The 19,820-nt window shown below is 40.6% G+C and overlaps 1 protein-coding gene and 1 pseudogene across 1 annotated transcript; one reads left to right on the top strand and one right to left on the bottom strand.

The window, feature by feature from the left end:
- Positions 1-662: 662 nt before the first annotated feature.
- On the bottom strand, positions 663-4,267 carry LOC124707506 (40S ribosomal protein S8-like). Its single transcript, XM_047239164.1, has 5 exons — positions 4,195-4,267; positions 4,030-4,102; positions 2,751-3,087; positions 1,491-1,663; positions 663-933 (listed from the first exon to the last, which is right to left on the bottom strand). Exons 1-5 carry the CDS (start codon positions 4,196-4,198, stop codon positions 855-857), a joined length of 666 nt encoding a protein of 221 aa, XP_047095120.1. The 5' UTR covers positions 4,199-4,267; the 3' UTR covers positions 663-854.
- Positions 4,268-5,963: 1,696 nt separating this feature from the next.
- Positions 5,964-9,566, top strand: LOC124707504 (annotated as a pseudogene).
- The last annotated feature ends 10,254 nt before the right edge of the window (positions 9,567-19,820 follow it).

Genomic DNA, 19,820 nt, shown 5'->3' with positions numbered 1-19,820 from the left:
CACATGGTCGTGACGGTTCCATGTAGAGGCACCTTATCAAACCATGACATCTCTGTCACGCCTGTTACCATTGTAGTGCATATAAGTTCGAATCATTGATCAACAAAGAGATAGTTGAATCATTTATTGTTGTCTTTATTTTCTCTCTCGATTACTTTTAACAGTTAGCCCTATAGCACCTTGCAGCCAGGGTGCTGCAGGTTGAGTGTGCCCCAGCCGCACTTGGGGTGAAGCTTTTCTTTTCAAGTCAGTATGGGGTGCCCAGAGCAGTCGCAGGTTGAGCCACACTTTGGGTGAAGCTTTTTTTTTCAAGACATTAGTATCCCACACCACAAGGTGCCCGGAGCAGCGGCAGGTTGAGCCACGGCTTATGCCGAAGCTCCTCGCCGCTGCTCCCCCAGATCAGGCCGCCTGCAGCCGCTACACCCCTTGTTCAAACGATTTCAGCCGCTTCGCCCTCCACCACACGCTGGAGCCATGCTACACCGGCTACCAGGCCTGCCTGTTTCTAAGGAGCTGACCTTATGCAAGCAGATGTAGAGGAGCCAGATTGCAATATTAAGATTGAACAATCGAGCAAGTGCACTGTTTCCACAAAAAGAGAAGACAAATACATTCTAAGTGCAAAAGATTGCTCATCTGGGAGCAAAACAATTGGCACATGGTGTCAGAATCACATATATAAACTGATAGTTTTACAGTAAATAAACCATATTCAGCTTTTCATGCTTGACAAAGCTCCGTTTGGAGTTTAGACAACCATCCATGAGTCCACAAATACACAAACATAACAAAAGATCCAAAACAGCTAACAATAACCAGCGAGAAAGGAGGAATTCTGAGATGGGCATCCTCTATGCTGCGGCACCCTTGCCCTTCTTCTTCTGAAGTTTTCTCATGTAGAACTCCAACTCCTTGCCCTCAAGGATATAACTGTAGTGAGAAATCAAAAGTTAGAACTTTATGGCTGCTCAGCATAATTCTTCATATGATGCAGTCATGTATTCCAGGAGGCACTAGATGTCAACCATTAACTCGCAATCAAAAACATTAAGTTAATTATTTCATAAGTCAAATAAATATATAAGGTTCCCTCTGTCAATTATTAGAGGGGCACTCTACATTAGGCACTAGTACTTACCAATAGCAATAGATCTCTTAGAATTATAAATAATGTAATACAGAGTAACAATAGAACTTTTTCCTACCCAGTCAACAATATAGTACTAGAAGCTAAATTCGAGCACCCAGTTTAGGTAGAGATTTATTTAGATGCAGAAATAATAGTGTGCTAAGCAATTGTTTAAGAAAACTGTCCATGTCAATACTTAATTACAATTTAAATATTCACAAAATACAAAATAGCAAAGGACTGTAGGTTATGACAAAAAATGCAATTAGGCTAAAACTTAATTTCCTCAACAAAATCTGTCTACGAGCATGGTACTCTACAGTTAAGCAGAAGAATACAAGATAACAAATATTCTTACCCATCAGCTCGTCCACACTGCCCAGGGCGGGAAGAAATGCAGGCTAACAATCTCCCACTGCTGAACTGCTCTTCGATGTGAGAGTCTAGGGTGCGGCCCTGCTGGCGCCTCTCCAACTTCCTCTGAACATTGTTGCTTTTCCTGGTTTCCTCTGCAGGAGAAGCATCACCCTCCTGCCCGTATAGAACAGGTGAAAGATATTATGTTGCAGAGTCACATAGCATGGACGCACAGATACAATGGAAACTTTCTTCACAGTCAAGACATGAGAAAATGGACATGCAACAAAACATAAAGCTCACTAACAATAAATAAAACTAGAAACAATGCACTGCCCATGAGTAAAGTTTTTTATATGCAAGCAAGCCATTCTAAGAATATTAGAATAGTTAGTATAAATAAGATGACTACCCCATGTGATCTCCTGGAAAAGAGATCTTTAACCTAAATAGCCCTTAACCAAAAAAAAAAAAACAGTTTTGGTCTTTGGAAAAAAAATAACCATTTCCCTTCTGGTGACGCCAATTGGTCTGGGCTTATTTTTGCCACTGCAAACGCCGGTTGGCTGGCTGAACTCAAATTACTTAGCTGTTTTGGCCCGAAAACAACAGCTAGGGCCTTGTAGCTTGGCTAGTTTTCAAATATCTTGCCTCTGCAAATGATATCGTATTCTCTGGGTAAAAAAAAAAGTAGTCTGGTCACGTCATTTGGTATGGCTGGACTGTCTTAGTCATTTTCCACTGACCTTGAAAACACAAATGGGCATGTATTGTATTTCAGATAAGTCAACAGGGCATGACTATAAGGAGCCTTAGCTGGTTGAATGTTTGCTGAAAGGCCAGAGATGTTTAAAAGTTTGCTTAAGGGCCATTTAGGGCAAATAACTCTTTGAAAAAAGACCATGTAGGCCGCTGATGCCTTGGCATTATTACTAGTAGCAGAGCGTCATTACTAGTACCAGAGGAATTCATCTCAAAAGAAGTACCAGAGGAATTAAGAAACACATCCATCGGCAGAAATTGTCCAAGCGAAAATCACAAGGACAGCCAAATAATTGTTGTTATCAATATAAAATAGCACAAACATATATATAAGAAAAAGGGGACAGTAGACAGAGACATCAATTCAACAATAAAATATTAATATCTGGCATCAGACCAGAAGATGAACAATATACATTTAGAAAACCTGGTAATGAACAAGACGTTTTGATAATTACACAAAGAATATAACATTCATCAGAAAGAGAAAGAGCTCTACCTCCGTAGCATCCTTCTTGGCAGCAGCAGGGGGCTTCTTCTTCCTACCAATATCCACTCCATAATGAGTGAGATACCACTGTTTGAAGGGGGCAGCATCCACTTGCACGATGGCATTTTTCACAAGAGTCTGTGTCCTAACAAGCTCATTATTTGAAGAGTTGTAAACCACATCAAGGAGGCGAGTCTTGCGAGTGACAGCCTCGCTTCCCCAGGAGTAGTTGCCTGTGTCCAAGCGGAGGGCCCTCCACTTCACATTGCCTCCACGGACACGAACCCTCCTTACAGTCTTGTTGCTTGAGAGCTTGGTGTTGGCAGGCTGGCGGCCGAGCTCATACCTTAAGGACAAATGGTAGTGTTAATTAACATCTACTCCCTCCGTCCACAAATAAGTGGACGCGCGCGGTTTCCAAGAGACCTTAAGCTTTTTGTTAAAAATTCCTCATTCCTTCAATCAATATGCTCATTAATCAAGAAGATGCTTTGATTTATGCGCTAATAAATGTTGTGCATGCTAGTAACCTATAAAATAACATTGAGAAACCAAAAATGATTAATGGGGGCTGAAATCAAGGCATGCACTAGGGGTCTAAACGTAAAAATATACCAAGAAGTCTAGATGTACACTTATTTGTGGATTTCTTAGAAGGCTAGATGTGCACTTATTTGTGGATGGAGGGAGTACAGGACAAAAACATTCAGTACATGCTTGCCAACCTCCCTCAAAAAAATACATATTTGCCAACGAAAATAAACTGGTCATCCAAACTACACATTAATTGTTAATAAAAATGCTTCAACAAAATAAGATTTCCCGATCTCATAAACTACTCGTAGCAACAAATAATAAGCATCGAAAGGAAAACGCACTATCCAAATAACATAGTGCAGTTGACTTATTTCAAAACTCATGTGCCTTGCAAAGGCAAGGACAATCAAATCAGCTCGCTACCATACACGCATCACTTATGTTTGCATAATCTAAGTTTGAATCTGAGTGGTAATTTCAAACAACATATGCAACTAAATATTAAGAATGTAGAAATCGGTAAATAGCTGGTTCATTTCTTGCAGCTGAATCCTGGTACGACAAGACTACTAACCGACGGATTTTGACATGAGACTACCGGTGTGTCAATGATGCATCTTTCAAATCTGCACTCACTACTTCACTAGCGCTCTAATAAGATGGGGACACATTAAAAAAACATCCCTCACGCGATCTAGAGAGGTGTGGCCGGGGGAGCGGAAGAGATAGGGAGGTCTGGTTGGTCACTCACTTCCTCTTCTTCCTCCAGGCCTTCATCTTGCCGCCAGTGGCGCGGCGCTTGTGCATGGAGTCCCGAGAGATACCTGCGAGGAGTGTAACATCGAACCGATTAGCAGCCAACGACGAAGACAGAGAGAATAATTGGCGGAAGCAGCAGATGTTAAACGGAGCTTACCCATGGCTACGGCCTCCTCGCCAACTCCTGCTGTGGTTTGCTGCGCCGCCGGCTTGCACTGCCTCGCTAAGGTACGCGCGCTTAGGCGTTGAGGTTATATAGGTGCCTCCACTGGCTAGGGTTTATAACCACATCGAACGGCTGCGATGCATCAGCCTGTAATCGGGCCGTTATCTGATCCAAGGGGGCTAATTGGCAACGAGGTGCTCTTATGCGCTTGATTCGGCCCACTACCCAGCTCTCTTAATCTATCTACACTATTTAAAAAGAACGAAGGTGTTCCCTATTCTGCCACTACGACTTCACTTTCGTCGTCAGCTCGTGCCTTTCCTCGCCCACCTCGCCGTCGTTCGTCAATTGCCTTGGCTTTTATGGGCCTGGCCCAATTAAACAGGCTCGGTTATCGTTTCTTTATCTCCCCCTAACGAGCAAACAACGAACATAATGGAACCTTCTATACACCGACCGGATCGGTGCGGACGCGGTGCCGCACAACCCTCGACCCAGCGGTTATGTAGTGGCCGCGGCCCATCAGGTAAGGTCGTTTTTATTTTTCTAATTATTTTTCTTTTTCATTTCTGTTTACATATTTTTGTTTTTTAAAAATAATAATTTTTTAGTCCGTTTTTTAAATTTGGAAGTTTACTTTTTTTTGTCTTTTCAAAAATATTTTTTTTCACAAAAAAAAATTTTTAGAATATTATTTTTCAAAATTTGAATATTTTTTAGATTGAACTTTTTTTTAAAATTCAATTTTTCCCATAATTTGAAATTTTTTGAAAATGAACATATTTTAAATTTGAACATTTTTCAGATACGAACAATTTTTAGCTTTGAACATTTTTCGTTTGAACACTTTTAAAATTTGAATGTTTTTAGAATTTGAACTATTTTAAATTTTGAACTTTTCAAATTTGAAAATTTTCAAATTTGAAAAGTTCAAAATTTAAAATAGTTCAAATTCTAAAAACATTCAAATTTTAAAAGTGTTCAAACGAAAAATGTTCAAAGCTAAAAATTGTTCGTATCTGAAAAATGTTCATAATCGAAAAATGTTCAAATTTAAAATATGTTCATTTTCAAAAAATTTCAAATTATGGGAAAAATTGAATTTTTAAAAAATGTTCAATCTAAAAAATATTCAAATTTTGAAAAATAATATTCTAAATTTTTTTTTTGTGAAAAAAAATATTTTTGAAAAGACAAAAAAAGTAAACTTCCAAATTTAAAAAACGGACTAAAAAATTATTATTTTTAAAAAACAAAAATATGTAAACAGAAATGAAAAAGAAAAATAATTAGAAAAATAAAAACGACCTTACCTGATGGGCCGCGGCCCACTACATAACCGCTGGGTTGAGGGTTGTGCGGCACCGCGTCCGCACCGATCCGGTCGGTGTATAGGAGGTTCCATTATGTTCGTTGTTTGCTCGTTAGGGGGAGATAAAGAAACGATAACCGAGCCTGTTTAATTGGGCCAGGCCCATAAAAGCCGAGGCAATTGACGAACGACGGTGAGGTGGGCGAGGAAAGGCACGAGCTGACGACGAAAGTGAAGTCGTAGTGGCTCGTTCTTTTTAAATAGTGTAGATAGATTAAGAGAGCTGGGTAGTGGGCCGAATCAAGCGCATAAGAGCACCTCGTTGCCAATTAGCCCCCTTGGATCAGATAACGGCCCGATTACAGGCTGATGCATCGCAGCCGTTCGATGTGGTTATAAACCCTAGCCAGTGGAGGCACCTATATAACCTCAACGCCTAAGCGCGCGTACCTTAGCGAGGCAGTGCAAGCCGGCGGCGCAGCAAACCACAGCAGGAGTTGGCGAGGAGGCCGTAGCCATGGGTAAGCTCCGTTTAACATCTGCTGCTTCCGCCAATTATTCTCTCTGTCTTCGTCGTTGGCTGCTAATCGGTTCGATGTTACACTCCTCGCAGGTATCTCTCGGGACTCCATGCACAAGCGCCGCGCCACTGGCGGCAAGATGAAGGCCTGGAGGAAGAAGAGGAAGTGAGTGACCAACCAGACCTCCCTATCTCTTCCGCTCCCCGGCCACACCTCTCTAGATCGCGTGAGGGATGTTTTTTTAATGTGTCCCCATCTTATTAGAGCGCTAGTGAAGTAGTGAGTGCAGATTTGAAAGATGCATCATTGACACACCGGTAGTCTCATGTCAAAATCCGTCGGTTAGTAGTCTTGTCGTACCAGGATTCAGCTGCAAGAAATGAACCAGCTATTTACCGATTTCTACATTCTTAATATTTAGTTGCATATGTTGTTTGAAATTACCACTCAGATTCAAACTTAGATTATGCAAACATAAGTGATGCGTGTATGGTAGCGAGCTGATTTGATTGTCCTTGCCTTTGCAAGGCACATGAGTTTTGAAATAAGTCAACTGCACTATGTTATTTGGATAGTGCGTTTTCCTTTCGATGCTTATTATTTGTTGCTACGAGTAGTTTATGAGATCGGGAAATCTTATTTTGTTGAAGCATTTTTATTAACAATTAATGTGTAGTTTGGATGACCAGTTTATTTTCGTTGGCAAATATGTATTTTTTTGAGGGAGGTTGGCAAGCATGTACTGAATGTTTTTGTCCTGTACTCCCTCCATCCACAAATAAGTGCACATCTAGCCTTCTAAGAAATCCACAAATAAGTGTACATCTAGACTTCTTGGTATATTTTTTACGTTTAGACCCCTAGTGCATGCCTTGATTTCAGCCCCCATTAATCATTTTTGGTTTCTCAATGTTATTTTATAGGTTACTAGCATGCACAACATTTATTAGCGCATAAATCAAAGCATCTTCTTGATTAATGAGCATATTGATTGAAGGAATGAGGAATTTTTAACAAAAAGCTTAAGGTCTCTTGGAAACTCGCGCGTCCACTTATTTGTGGACGGAGGGAGTAGATGTTAATTAACACTACCATTTGTCCTTAAGGTATGAGCTCGGCCGCCAGCCTGCCAACACCAAGCTCTCAAGCAACAAGACTGTAAGGAGGGTTCGTGTCCGTGGAGGCAATGTGAAGTGGAGAGCCCTCCGCTTGGACACAGGCAACTACTCCTGGGGAAGCGAGGCTGTCACTCGCAAGACTCGCCTCCTTGATGTGGTTTACAACTCTTCAAATAATGAGCTTGTTAGGACACAGACTCTTGTGAAAAATGCCATCGTGCAAGTGGATGCTGCCCCTTCAAACAGTGGTATCTCACTCATTATGGAGTGGATATTGGTAGGAAGAAGAAGCCCCCTGCTGCTGCCAAGAAGGATGCTACGGAGGTAGAGCTCTTTCTCTTTCTGATGAATGTTATATTCTTTGTGTAATTATCAAAACGTCTTGTTCATTACCAGGTTTTCTAAATGTATATTGTTCATCTTCTGGTCTGATGCCAGATATTAATATTTTATTGTTGAATTGATGTCTCTGTCCACTGTCCCCTTTTTCTTATATATATGTTTGTGCTATTTTATATTGATAACAACAATTATTTGGCTGTCCTTGTGATTTTCGCTTGGACAATTTCTGCCGATGGATGTGTTTCTTAATTCCTCTGGTACTTCTTTTTGAGATGAATTCCTCTGGTACTAGTAATGACGCTCTGCTACTAGTAATAATGCCAAGGCATCAGCGGCCTACATGGTCTTTTTTCAAAGAGTTATTTGCCCTAAATGGCCCTTAAGCAAACTTTTAAACATCTCTGGCCTTTCAGCAAACATTCAACCAGCTAAGGCTCCTTATAGTCATGCCCTGTTGACTTATCTGAAATACAATACATGCCCATTTGTGTTTTCAAGGTCAGTGGAAAATGACTAAGACAGTCCAGCCATACCAAATGACGTGACCAGACTACTTTTTTTTACCCAGAGAATACGATATCATTTGCAGAGGCAAGATATTTGAAAACTAGCCAAGCTACAAGGCCCTAGCTGTTGTTTTCGGGCCAAAACAGCTAAGTAATTTGAGTTCAGCCAGCCAACCGGCGTTTGCAGTGGCAAAAATAAGCCCAGACCAATTGGCGTCACCAGAAGGGAAATGGTTATTTTTTTTCCAAAGACCAAAACTGTTTTTTTTTTTTTTGGTTAAGGGCTATTTAGGTTAAAGATCTCTTTTCCAGGAGATCACATGGGGTAGTCATCTTATTTATACTAACTATTCTAATATTCTTAGAATGGCTTGCTTGCATATAAAAAACTTTACTCATGGGCAGTGCATTGTTTCTAGTTTTATTTATTGTTAGTGAGCTTTATGTTTTGTTGCATGTCCATTTTCTCATGTCTTGACTGTGAAGAAAGTTTCCATTGTATCTGTGCGTCCATGCTATGTGACTCTGCAACATAATATCTTTCACCTGTTCTATACGGGCAGGAGGGTGATGCTTCTCCTGCAGAGGAAACCAGGAAAAGCAACAATGTTCAGAGGAAGTTGGAGAGGCGCCAGCAGGGCCGCACCCTAGACTCTCACATCGAAGAGCAGTTCAGCAGTGGGAGATTGTTAGCCTGCATTTCTTCCCGCCCTGGGCAGTGTGGACGAGCTGATGGGTAAGAATATTTGTTATCTTGTATTCTTCTGCTTAACTGTAGAGTACCATGCTCGTAGACAGATTTTGTTGAGGAAATTAAGTTTTAGCCTAATTGCATTTTTTGTCATAACCTACAGTCCTTTGCTATTTTGTATTTTGTGAATATTTAAATTGTAATTAAGTATTGACATGGACAGTTTTCTTAAACAATTGCTTAGCACACTATTATTTCTGCATCTAAATAAATCTCTACCTAAACTGGGTGCTCGAATTTAGCTTCTAGTACTATATTGTTGACTGGGTAGGAAAAAGTTCTATTGTTACTCTGTATTACATTATTTATAATTCTAAGAGATCTATTGCTATTGGTAAGTACTAGTGCCTAATGTAGAGTGCCCCTCTAATAATTGACAGAGGGAACCTTATATATTTATTTGACTTATGAAATAATTAACTTAATGTTTTTGATTGCGAGTTAATGGTTGACATCTAGTGCCTCCTGGAATACATGACTGCATCATATGAAGAATTATGCTGAGCAGCCATAAAGTTCTAACTTTTGATTTCTCACTACAGTTATATCCTTGAGGGCAAGGAGTTGGAGTTCTACATGAGAAAACTTCAGAAGAAGAAGGGCAAGGGTGCCGCAGCATAGAGGATGCCCATCTCAGAATTCCTCCTTTCTCGCTGGTTATTGTTAGCTGTTTTGGATCTTTTGTTATGTTTGTGTATTTGTGGACTCATGGATGGTTGTCTAAACTCCAAACGGAGCTTTGTCAAGCATGAAAAGCTGAATATGGTTTATTTACTGTAAAACTATCAGTTTATATATGTGATTCTGACACCATGTGCCAATTGTTTTGCTCCCAGATGAGCAATCTTTTGCACTTAGAATGTATTTGTCTTCTCTTTTTGTGGAAACAGTGCACTTGCTCGATTGTTCAATCTTAATATTGCAATCTGGCTCCTCTACATCTGCTTGCATAAGGTCAGCTCCTTAGAAACAGGCAGGCCTGGTAGCCGGTGTAGCATGGCTCCAGCGTGTGGTGGAGGGCGAAGCGGCTGAAATCGTTTGAACAAGGGGTGTAGCGGCTGCAGGCGGCCTGATCTGGGGGAGCAGCGGCGAGGAGCTTCGGCATAAGCCGTGGCTCAACCTGCCGCTGCTCCGGGCACCTTGTGGTGTGGGATACTAATGTCTTGAAAAAAAAGCTTCACCCAAAGTGTGGCTCAACCTGCGACTGCTCTGGGCACCCCATACTGACTTGAAAAGAAAAGCTTCACCCCAAGTGCGGCTGGGGCACACTCAACCTGCAGCACCCTGGCTGCAAGGTGCTATAGGGCTAACTGTTAAAAGTAATCGAGAGAGAAAATAAAGACAACAATAAATGATTCAACTATCTCTTTGTTGATCAATGATTCGAACTTATATGCACTACAATGGTAACAGGCGTGACAGAGATGTCATGGTTTGATAAGGTGCCTCTACATGGAACCGTCACGACCATGTGAGAAAAGGAGAGCGGGGATTATCCCTAATAATCCATCCCCAAGTAGCAATGTAGAATTCGACATTGAATCCATCCGGTCCTGGTGATGCATTCCTCTTCATTTCCTTAAGAGTTTCCAAAATCTGGTATAGAGTATGTATAATCTTGACTTTCTTCGGGACTTGTGTGTGAAGAAAAGGCCTCGCCATTGTTAGCATTTGGAGAAGCAAATATTGACCTGAAGTAATTAACAAAAGTATTGCTGATTTGGTCAGGCATGAACTGCGTAACATTATTTTCGTCTTTAATGGAAATGATTGTATTTCTTCTTCTGCGTTTGACAATGACATGGTAAAAAAAAGAGGTATTTCGGTCCCCATCCTTCGCCCACTGTTTGTTTGCTCGCTGCACATGAGAATCAGTTAGTTTTGTCATTGTTTGTTCATACCTTGTGACTAGCGAGGCTTCCAATGAGTGGTCCTGGTTTTGCATTGGCTGCATTTGAATTTGTTTAATCTACTCTTCCAAATTGTTCAACTCCTGTTGCAAAGGTTTCTTCTTTTTACACCAGATCTTGAGTGCACCTGCAAGTTGGTTAGTTCTGGCCGAAAAAGATTTATTTGTTGTAGATACTCAAGCCATTTTGGCATGCCCTTGAAAATCTTGCTCCTTAAGCCACCAATTTTCAAATTTAAAAGAGCGTTTAAATCTATGAACCGGACCTTCATTTGAAAGTAAGATTGCAGCATGGTCACTAAAGTTGTAAATAAGCGGCATGTTGTAAACATTTGAACCAGCATAATCCACACACCATTCAGCATTAACCAAGCATCTATCTAGCCTCTCATAAGTGGGTTTTGAGGAAAAACTTTTGTTTGTCCAGGTGTAAGCGGGTCCACTAAAACCCAAGTCGAAAAGACCACATTGTTTGATAAGAGAGCGAAAAAGTATTCATACGGGATCGATTTATATTAGGGGCATTTTTATCTATGTCATACAAAAGCTCATTCATATCCCCTATGCATAATATAGGTAAATTGGAATTATTGTTCACAAAAGATGACACTTGATTCCATATTATACTGGTTTGGCGATGGTAAGGGTCATCGATGCGTGCGGTTGACACACGTCCGTTGGGAACCCCAAGAGGAAGGTGTGATGCGAGACGAGTAGCAAGTTTTCCCTCGGAAAGAAACCAAGGTTTATCGAACCAGGAGGAGCCAAGAAGCACGTTGAAGGTTGATGGTGGCGGAATGTAATGCGGCGCAACACCAGGGATTCCGGCGCCAACGTGGAACCCGCACAACACAACCAAAGTACTTTGCCCCAACGTAACAGCTGAGGTTGTCAATCTCACCGGCTTGCCGTAACAAAGGATTAACCGTATTGTGTGGAAGATGATTGTTTGCGAGAAAACAGATAAAGAACAATTGCAGTAGATTGTATGCGATGTAAAGAATAGGACCGGGATCCACAGCTCACTAGAGGTGTCTCTCCCATAAGATAAATAGCATGTTGGGTGAACAAATTACAGTCGGGCAATTGACAAATAGAGAGGGCATGACAATGCACATACATGATATGATAAATATAGTGAGATTTAATTGGGCATTACGACAAAGTACATAGACCGCTATCCAGACATGCATCTATGCCTAAAAAGTCCACCTTCGAGTTATCATCCGAACCCCTTCCGAGTATTAAGTTGCAAACAACGAGACAATTGCATTAAGTATGGTGCGTAATGTAATCAATAACTACATCCTTAGACATAGCATCAATGTTTTATCCCTAGTGGCAACAAGACATCCACAACCTTAGAACTTTTCGTCACTCGTCCCGCATTTAATGGAGGCATGAACCCACTATCGAGCATAAATACTCCCTCTTGGAGTTAAGAGCAAAAACTTGGCCGAGCCTCTACTAATAACGGAGAGCATGCAAGATCATAAACAACACATAGGTAATAGATTGATAATTAACATAACATAGTATTCTCTATCCATCGGATCCCGACAAACACAACATATAGTATTACGGATAGATGATCTTGATCATGTTAGGCAGCTCACAAGATCCAACAATGAAGCACATAAGGAGAAGACGACCATCTAGCTACTGCTATGGACCCATAGTCCAGGGGTGAACTACTCACTCATCACTCCGGAGGCGATCATGGCGATGAAGAGTCCTCCGGGAGATGATTCCCCTCTCCGGCAGGGTGCCGGAGGTGATCTCCCGAATCCCCCGAGATGGGATTGGCGGCGGCGGCGTCTCAGTAAGGTTTTCCGTATCGTGGCTCTCGGTACTGGGGGTTTCGCGACGAAGGCTTTAAGTAGGCGGAAGGGCAACGCGGGGGCCACACGAGGGCCCCACACGCCAGGGCCGCGCGGCCTAGGGCTGGGCCGCGCCGCCTCTGTTGTGGCGGCGCCTCGTGGCCCCACTTCCTTTCCCCCTCGGTCTTCCGGAAGCTTCGTGCAAAAATAGGACCCCGGGCGTTGATTTCGTCCAATTCCGAGAATATTTCCTTTGTAGGATTTCTGAAACCAAAAACAGTAGAAAACGACAGAATCGGCTCTTCGGCATCTTGTTAATAGGTTAGTGCCGGAAAATGCATAAATACGACATATAATGTGTATAAAACATGTAGATATCATCAATAATGTAGCATGGAACATAAGAAATTATCGATACGTCGGAGACGTATCAGCATCCCCAAGCTTAGTTCTGCTCGTCCCGAGCAGGTAAAACGATAACAAAGATAATTTCTGGAGTGACATGCCATCATAAACTTGATCATACTATTGTAAGCATATGTAATGAATGCAGCGATCAAAACAATGGTAATGACATGAGTAAACAAATGAATCATAAAGCAAAGACTTTTCATGAATAGTACTTTAAGACAAGCATCAATAAGTCTTGCATAAGAGTTAACTCATAAAGCAATAAATCAAAGTAAAGGTATTGAAGCAACACAAAGGAAGACTAAGTTTCAGCGGTTGCTTTCAACTTATAACATGTATATCTCATGGATATTGTCAATGTAAAGTAATATAACAAGTGCAATATGCAAGTATGTAGGAATCAATGCACAGTTCACACAAGTGTTTGCTTCTTGAGGTGGAGAGAGATAGGTGAACTGACTCAACATAAAAGTAAAGGAAAGGTCCTTCAAAGAGGAAAGCATCGATTGCTATATTTGTGCTAGAGCTTTTATTTTGAAAACATGAAACAATTTTGTCAACGGTAGTAATAAAGCATATGAGTTATGTAAATTATATCTTACAAGTTGCAAGCCTCATGCATAGTATACTAATAGTGCCCGCACCTTGTCCTAATTAGCTTGGACTACTCGGATCATCGCAATACACATGTTTTAACCAAGTGTCACAAAGGGGTACCTCCATGCCGCCTGTACAAAGGTCTAAGGAGAAAGCTCGCATTTTGGATTTCTCGCTTTTGATTATTCTCAACTTAGACATCCATACCGGGACAACATGGACAACAGATAATGGACTCCTCTTTAATGCATAAGCATGTAGCAACAATTAGTGTTCTCATATGAGATTGAGGATATATGTCCAAAACTGAAACTTCCACCATGATTCATGGCTTTAGTTAGCGGCCCAATGTTCTTCTCTAACAATATGCATGCTCTAACCATTAAAGTGGTAGATCTCTCTTACTTCAGACAAGACGGACATGCATAGCAACTCACATGATATTCAACAAAGAGTAGTTGATGGCGTCCCCATGAACATGGTTATCGCACAACAAGCAACTTAATAAGAGATAAAGTGCATAAGTACATATTCAATACCACAATAGTTTTTAAGGCTATTTTGTCCCATGAGCTATATATTGCAAAGGCGAATGATGGAAATTTAAAGGTAGCACTCAAGCAATTTACTTTGGAATGGCGGAGAAATACCATGTAGTAGGTAGGTATGGTGGACACAAATGGCATAGTGGTTGGCTCAAGGATTTTGGATGCATGAGAAGTATTCCCTCTCGATACAAGGTTTAGGCTAGCAAGGTTATTTGAAACAAACACAAGGATGAACCGGTGCAGCAAAACTCACATAAAAGACATATTGTAAACATTATAAGACTCTACACCGTCTTCCTTGTTGTTCAAAACTCAATACTAGAAATTATCTAGACTTTAGAGAGACCAAATATGCAAACCAAATTTTAGCAAGCTCTATGTATTTCTTCATTAATGGGTGCAAAGTATATGATGCAAGAGCTTAAACATGAGCACAACAATTGCCAAGTATCAAATTATCCAAGACATTTTAGAATTACTACATGTAGCATTTCCCGATTCCAACCATATAACAATTTAACGAAGAAGATTCAACCTTCGCCATGAACATTATGAGTAAAGCCTAAGGACATATTTGTCCATATGCAACAGCGGAGCGTGTCTCTCTCCCACACAGTGAATGCTAGGATCCATTTTATTCAAACAAAAACAAAAACGAAAACAAACCGACGCTCCAAGCAAAGTACATAAGATGTGACTGAATAAAAATATAGTTTCAGGGAGGAACCTGATGATGTTGTCGATGAAGAAGGGGATGCCTTGGGCATCCCCAAGCTTAGACGCTTGAGTCTTCTTAAAATATGCAGGGGTGAACCACGGGGCATCCCCAAGCTTAGAGCTTTCACTCCTCTTGATCATATTGTATCATACTCCTCTCTTGATCCTTGAAAACTTCCTCCACACCAAACTCAAAACAACTCATTAGAGGGTTAGTGCACAATAAAAGTTTACATGTTCAGAGGTGACATAATCATTCTTAACACTTCTGGACATTGCATAAAGCTACTGGACATTAATGGATCAAAGAAATTCATCCAACATAGCAAAAGAGGCAATGCAAAATAAAAGGCAGAATCTTTCAAACAGCAGTAACGTTCAGTAAAGACGAATTTTAAAGAGGCACCAGACTTGCTCAAATGAAAATGCCCAAATTGAATGAAAGTTGCGTACATATCTGAGGATCACGCACGTAAATTGGCATATTTTTCTGAGCTACCTACAGAGAGGCAGATCGAAATTCGTGACAGCAAAGAAATCTGTAACTGCGCAGTAATCCAAATCTAGTATGAACCTTACTATCAAAGACTTTACTTGGCACAACAAAACATAAAACTAAGATAAGGAGAGGTTGCTACAGTAGTAAACAACTTCCAAGACTCAAATATAAAACAAAATACTGTAGTAAAAACATGGGTTGTCTCCCATAAGCGCTTTTCTTTAACGCCTTTCAGCTAGGCGCGTAAAGTGTGAATCAAGTATTATCAAGAGATGAAGCATCGACATCATAATTTGTTCTAATAATAGAATCATAAGGTAACTTCATTCTCTTTCTAGGGAAGTGTTCCATACCTTTCTTGAGAGGAAATTGATATTTAATATTACCTTCCTTCATATCAATAGTAGCACCAACGGTTCGAAGAAAAGGTCTTCCCAATATAATGGGGCAAGATGCATTGCATTCAATATCCAAGACAACAAAATCAACGGGGACAAGGTTATTGTTAACCATAATACGAACATTATCAACTCTCCCCAAAGGTTTCTTTTTAGCATTATCAGCGAGATTAACATCCAAATAACAATTCTTCAATGGTGGCAAGTCAAGCATATCATAGACTTTCTTAGGCATAACGTAAATACTTGCACCAAGATCACATAAAGCATTACAATCAAAATCATTGACCCTCATCTTAATGATGGGCTCCCAACCATCTTCTAGCTTCCTAGGAATAGAAGTTTCAAGTTTTAGTTTCTCTTCTCTAGCTTTTATGAGAGCATTTGTAATATGTTTTGTGAAAGCCAAATTTATAGCACTAGCATTAGGACTCTTAGCAAGTTTTTGTAAGAACTTTATAACTTCAGAGATGTGACAATCATCAAAATCTAAATCATTATGAGCTACAGCAATGGGATCATCATCCCCAATGTTGGAAAAAATTTCAGCAGCTTTATCACGAGCAGTTTCAGCAGTTTTAGCAATTTCAGGCAGTTTTGTACGCTTTGCACTAGGAGTAGAAACATTGCCAACACCAATTATTTTACCATTGATAGTAGGAGGTGCAGCAACATGTGAGGAATCAACATTACTTGTGGTGGTAATAGTCCAAACTTTAGCTACATTATTCTTTTTAGCTAGTTTTTCATTTTCTTCTCTATCCCACCTAGTACGTAATTCAGCCATTAATCTTATATTCTCATTAATTCTAACTTGGATGGCATTTGCTGTAGTAATAATTTTATTATCAATATCCTTATTAGGCATAACTTTCAATTTTAAAAGATCAACATCGGAGGCAAGTCTATCAACTCTAGAAGCAAGAATATCAATTTTATCAAGCTTTTCCTCAACAGATTTGTTAAAAGCAGTTTGTGTACTAATAAATTCTTTAAGCATAGCTTCAAGACCAGGGGGTACACTCCTATTATTGTTGTAAGAATTCCCATAAGAATTACCATAACCATTACCATTAGCATAAGGATATGGCCTATAGTTATTACTAGAATTGTTCCTATAAGCATTGTTGTTGAAATTATTATTTTTAATGAAATTCACATCAACATTTTCTTCTTGAGCAACCAATGAAGCTAAAGGAACATTATTTGGATCAACATTAGATCCTACCATTCACAAGCATAGACATAATCACATCAATCTTATCACTCAAGGAGGAGGTTTCTTCGACGTAATTTACCTTCTTACCTTGTGGAGCTCTTTCCGTGTGCCATTCAGTAGTAATTTATCATCATATTATCAAGAAGCTTTGTAGCCGTCCCCAAGAGTGATGGACATAAAGGTACCTCCAGCAGCTGAATCCAATAAATTCCGCGAAGAAAAATTTAGTCCTGCATAGAAGGTTTGGATGATCATCCAAGTAGTCAGTCCATGGGTTGGGAAATTTTTAACCAAAGATTTCATTCTTTCCCATGCTTGAGCAACATGTTCATTATCTAATTGCTTAAAATTCATTATGCTACTTCTCAAAGATATAATTTTAGCGGGAGGATAATATCTACCAATAAAAGCATCCTTACATTTAGTCCATGAATCAATACTATTCTTAGGCAAAGATAGCAACCAATCTTTAGCTCTTCCTCTTAATGAGAAAGGAAACAATTTCAATTTAATAATATCACCATCTACATCCTTATACTTTTGCATTTCACATAGTTCAACAAAATTATTAAGATGGGCAGCGAGCATCATCGTAACTAATACCGAGAAAATTGCTCTCTCATGACAAGATTCGAGTAAAGCGGGTTTAATTTCAAAGAATTCTGCTCGTAGTAGCAAGTGGAGCAATAGGTGTGCATAGGAAATCATTATTATTTGTGGTTGTGAAGTCACACAACTTAGTGTTTTCAGGAGTATTCATTTTAGCAGTAGTAAATAAAGCAAACTAGATAAAGTAAATGCAAGTAACTAATTTTTTGTGTGTTTTTGATATAGAAAGCAAGACAGTAAATAAAGTAAAGCTAGCAACTAATTTTTTTGTGCTTTGTTTAGGTGCAGCAACAAAGTAGTAAATAAAATAAAGCAAGACAAAAACAAAGTAAAGAGATTGGATTGTGGAGACTCCCCTTGCAGCGTGTCTTGATCTCCCCGGCAACGGCGCCGTGAAAAGTAGCTTGATGCGTGCGGTTGACACACGTCCGTTGGGAACCCCAAGAGGAAGGTGTGATGCGGAACAGTAGCAAGTTTTCCTCAGAAAGAAACCAAGGTTTATCGAACCAGGAGGAGCCAAGAAGCACGTTGAAGGTTGATGGTGGCGGAATGTAATGCGGCGCAACACCAGGGATTCCGGCGCCAACGTGGAACCTGCACAACACAACCAAAGTACTTTGCCCCAACGTAACAGTGAGGTTGTCAATCTCACCGGCTTGCTGTAACAAAGGATTAACCGTATTGTGTGGAAGATGATTGTTTGCAAGAAAACAGTAAAGAACAATTGCAGTAGATTGTATGCGATGTAAAGAATAGGACCGGGATCCACAGTTCACTAGAGGTGTCTCTCCCATAAGATAAATAGCATGTTGGGTGAACAAATTACAGTCGGGCAATTGACAAATAGAGAGGGCATGACAATGCACATACATGATATGATAAATATAGTGAGATTTAATTGGGCATTACGACAAAGTACATAGACCGCTATCCAGCATGCATCTATGCCTAAAAAGTCCACCTTCAGTGTTATCATCCGAACCCCTTCCGGTATTAAGTTGCAAACAACAGACAATTGCATTAAGTATGGTGCGTAATGTAATCAATAACTACATCCTTAGACATAGCATCAATGTTTTATCCCTAGTGGCAACAACACATCCACAACCTTAGAACTTTCCGTCACTCGTCCCGATTTAATGGAGGCATGAACCCACTATCGAGCATAAATACTCCCTCTTGGAGTTAAGAGCAAAAACTTGGCCAGAGCCTCTACTAATAACGGAGAGCATGCAAGATCATAAACAACACATAGGTAATAGATTGATAATTAACATAACATAGTATTCTCTATCCATCGGATCCCGACAAACACAACATATAGTATTACAGATAGATGATCTTGATCATGTTAGGCAGCTCACAAGATCCAACAATGAAGCACATAAGGAGAAGACGACCATCTAGCTACTGCTATGGACCCATAGTCCAGGGGTGAACTACTCACTCATCACTCCGGAGGCGATCATGGCGATGAAGAGTCCTCCGGGAGATGATTCCCCTCTCCGGCAGGGTGCCGGAGGTGATCTCCGAATCCCCGAGATGGGATTGGCGGCGGCGGCGTCTCGGTAAGGTTTTCCGTATCGTGGCTCTCGGTGCTCGGGGGTTTCGCGACGAAGGCTTTAAGTAGGCGGAAGGGCAACGCGGGGGCCACACGAGGGCCCCACACGCTAGGGCCGCGCGGCCTAGGGCTGGGCCGCGCCGCCGCTGTTGTGGCGGCGCCTCGTGGCCCCACTTCCTTTCCCCTCGGTCTTCTGGAAGCTTCGTGCAAAAATAGGACCCTGGGCGTTGATTTCGTCCAATTCCGAGAATATTTCCTTTGTAGGATTTCTGAAACCAAAAACAGTAGAAAACAGCAACTGGCTCTTCGGCATCTTGTTAATAGGTTAGTGCCGGAAAATGCATAAATACGACATATAATGTGTATAAAACATGTAGATATCATCAATAATGTAGCATGGAACATAAGAAATTATCGATACGTCGGAGACGTATCAGTCACCATATATACAAGCAAGGCCAAACTTTTGACTAGTATTACAATTCATAGCGGTCACTAAGATGACATGAAAGCTAGTACTATGAACATGAACTTGCAAATCATCATTCCACATTAGCCATAGCCCACCCGAGCGACGTCGAGAGGGAACTACAACAACATCGGCCATATTAAATCTAATAACTAGATCAGATGATTTGAATTTAGAAGATTTGATCTCAAAGACAAAAATTACCTAAGGTTTCGTGGAATGGATCATGTTGGTAACATGGGTCATCTTCTCACTGCGAAGGCTTCTACCCATACCTTGGCAATTCCATCCGAGCGCCTTCATGGATCTC

This window comes from Lolium rigidum, chromosome 4 (assembly GCF_022539505.1).
Source record: "Lolium rigidum isolate FL_2022 chromosome 4, APGP_CSIRO_Lrig_0.1, whole genome shotgun sequence".
In the NCBI taxonomy this organism is placed as follows: domain Eukaryota; kingdom Viridiplantae; phylum Streptophyta; class Magnoliopsida; order Poales; family Poaceae; genus Lolium; species Lolium rigidum.
This window is presented reverse-complemented; position numbering and strand designations above follow the sequence as displayed.

Bases quoted from the DNA above. Each gene is read 5' to 3' on its own strand.
- LOC124707506 (XM_047239164.1), bottom strand. The intron at 3,088-4,029 runs GTGAGTGACCAA...TTTGTCCTTAAG, and splicing joins GCCTGGAGGAAGAAGAGGAA to GTATGAGCTCGGCCGCCAGC. The intron at 934-1,490 runs GTAAGAATATTT...TTCTCACTACAG, and splicing joins CAGTGTGGACGAGCTGATGG to TTATATCCTTGAGGGCAAGG.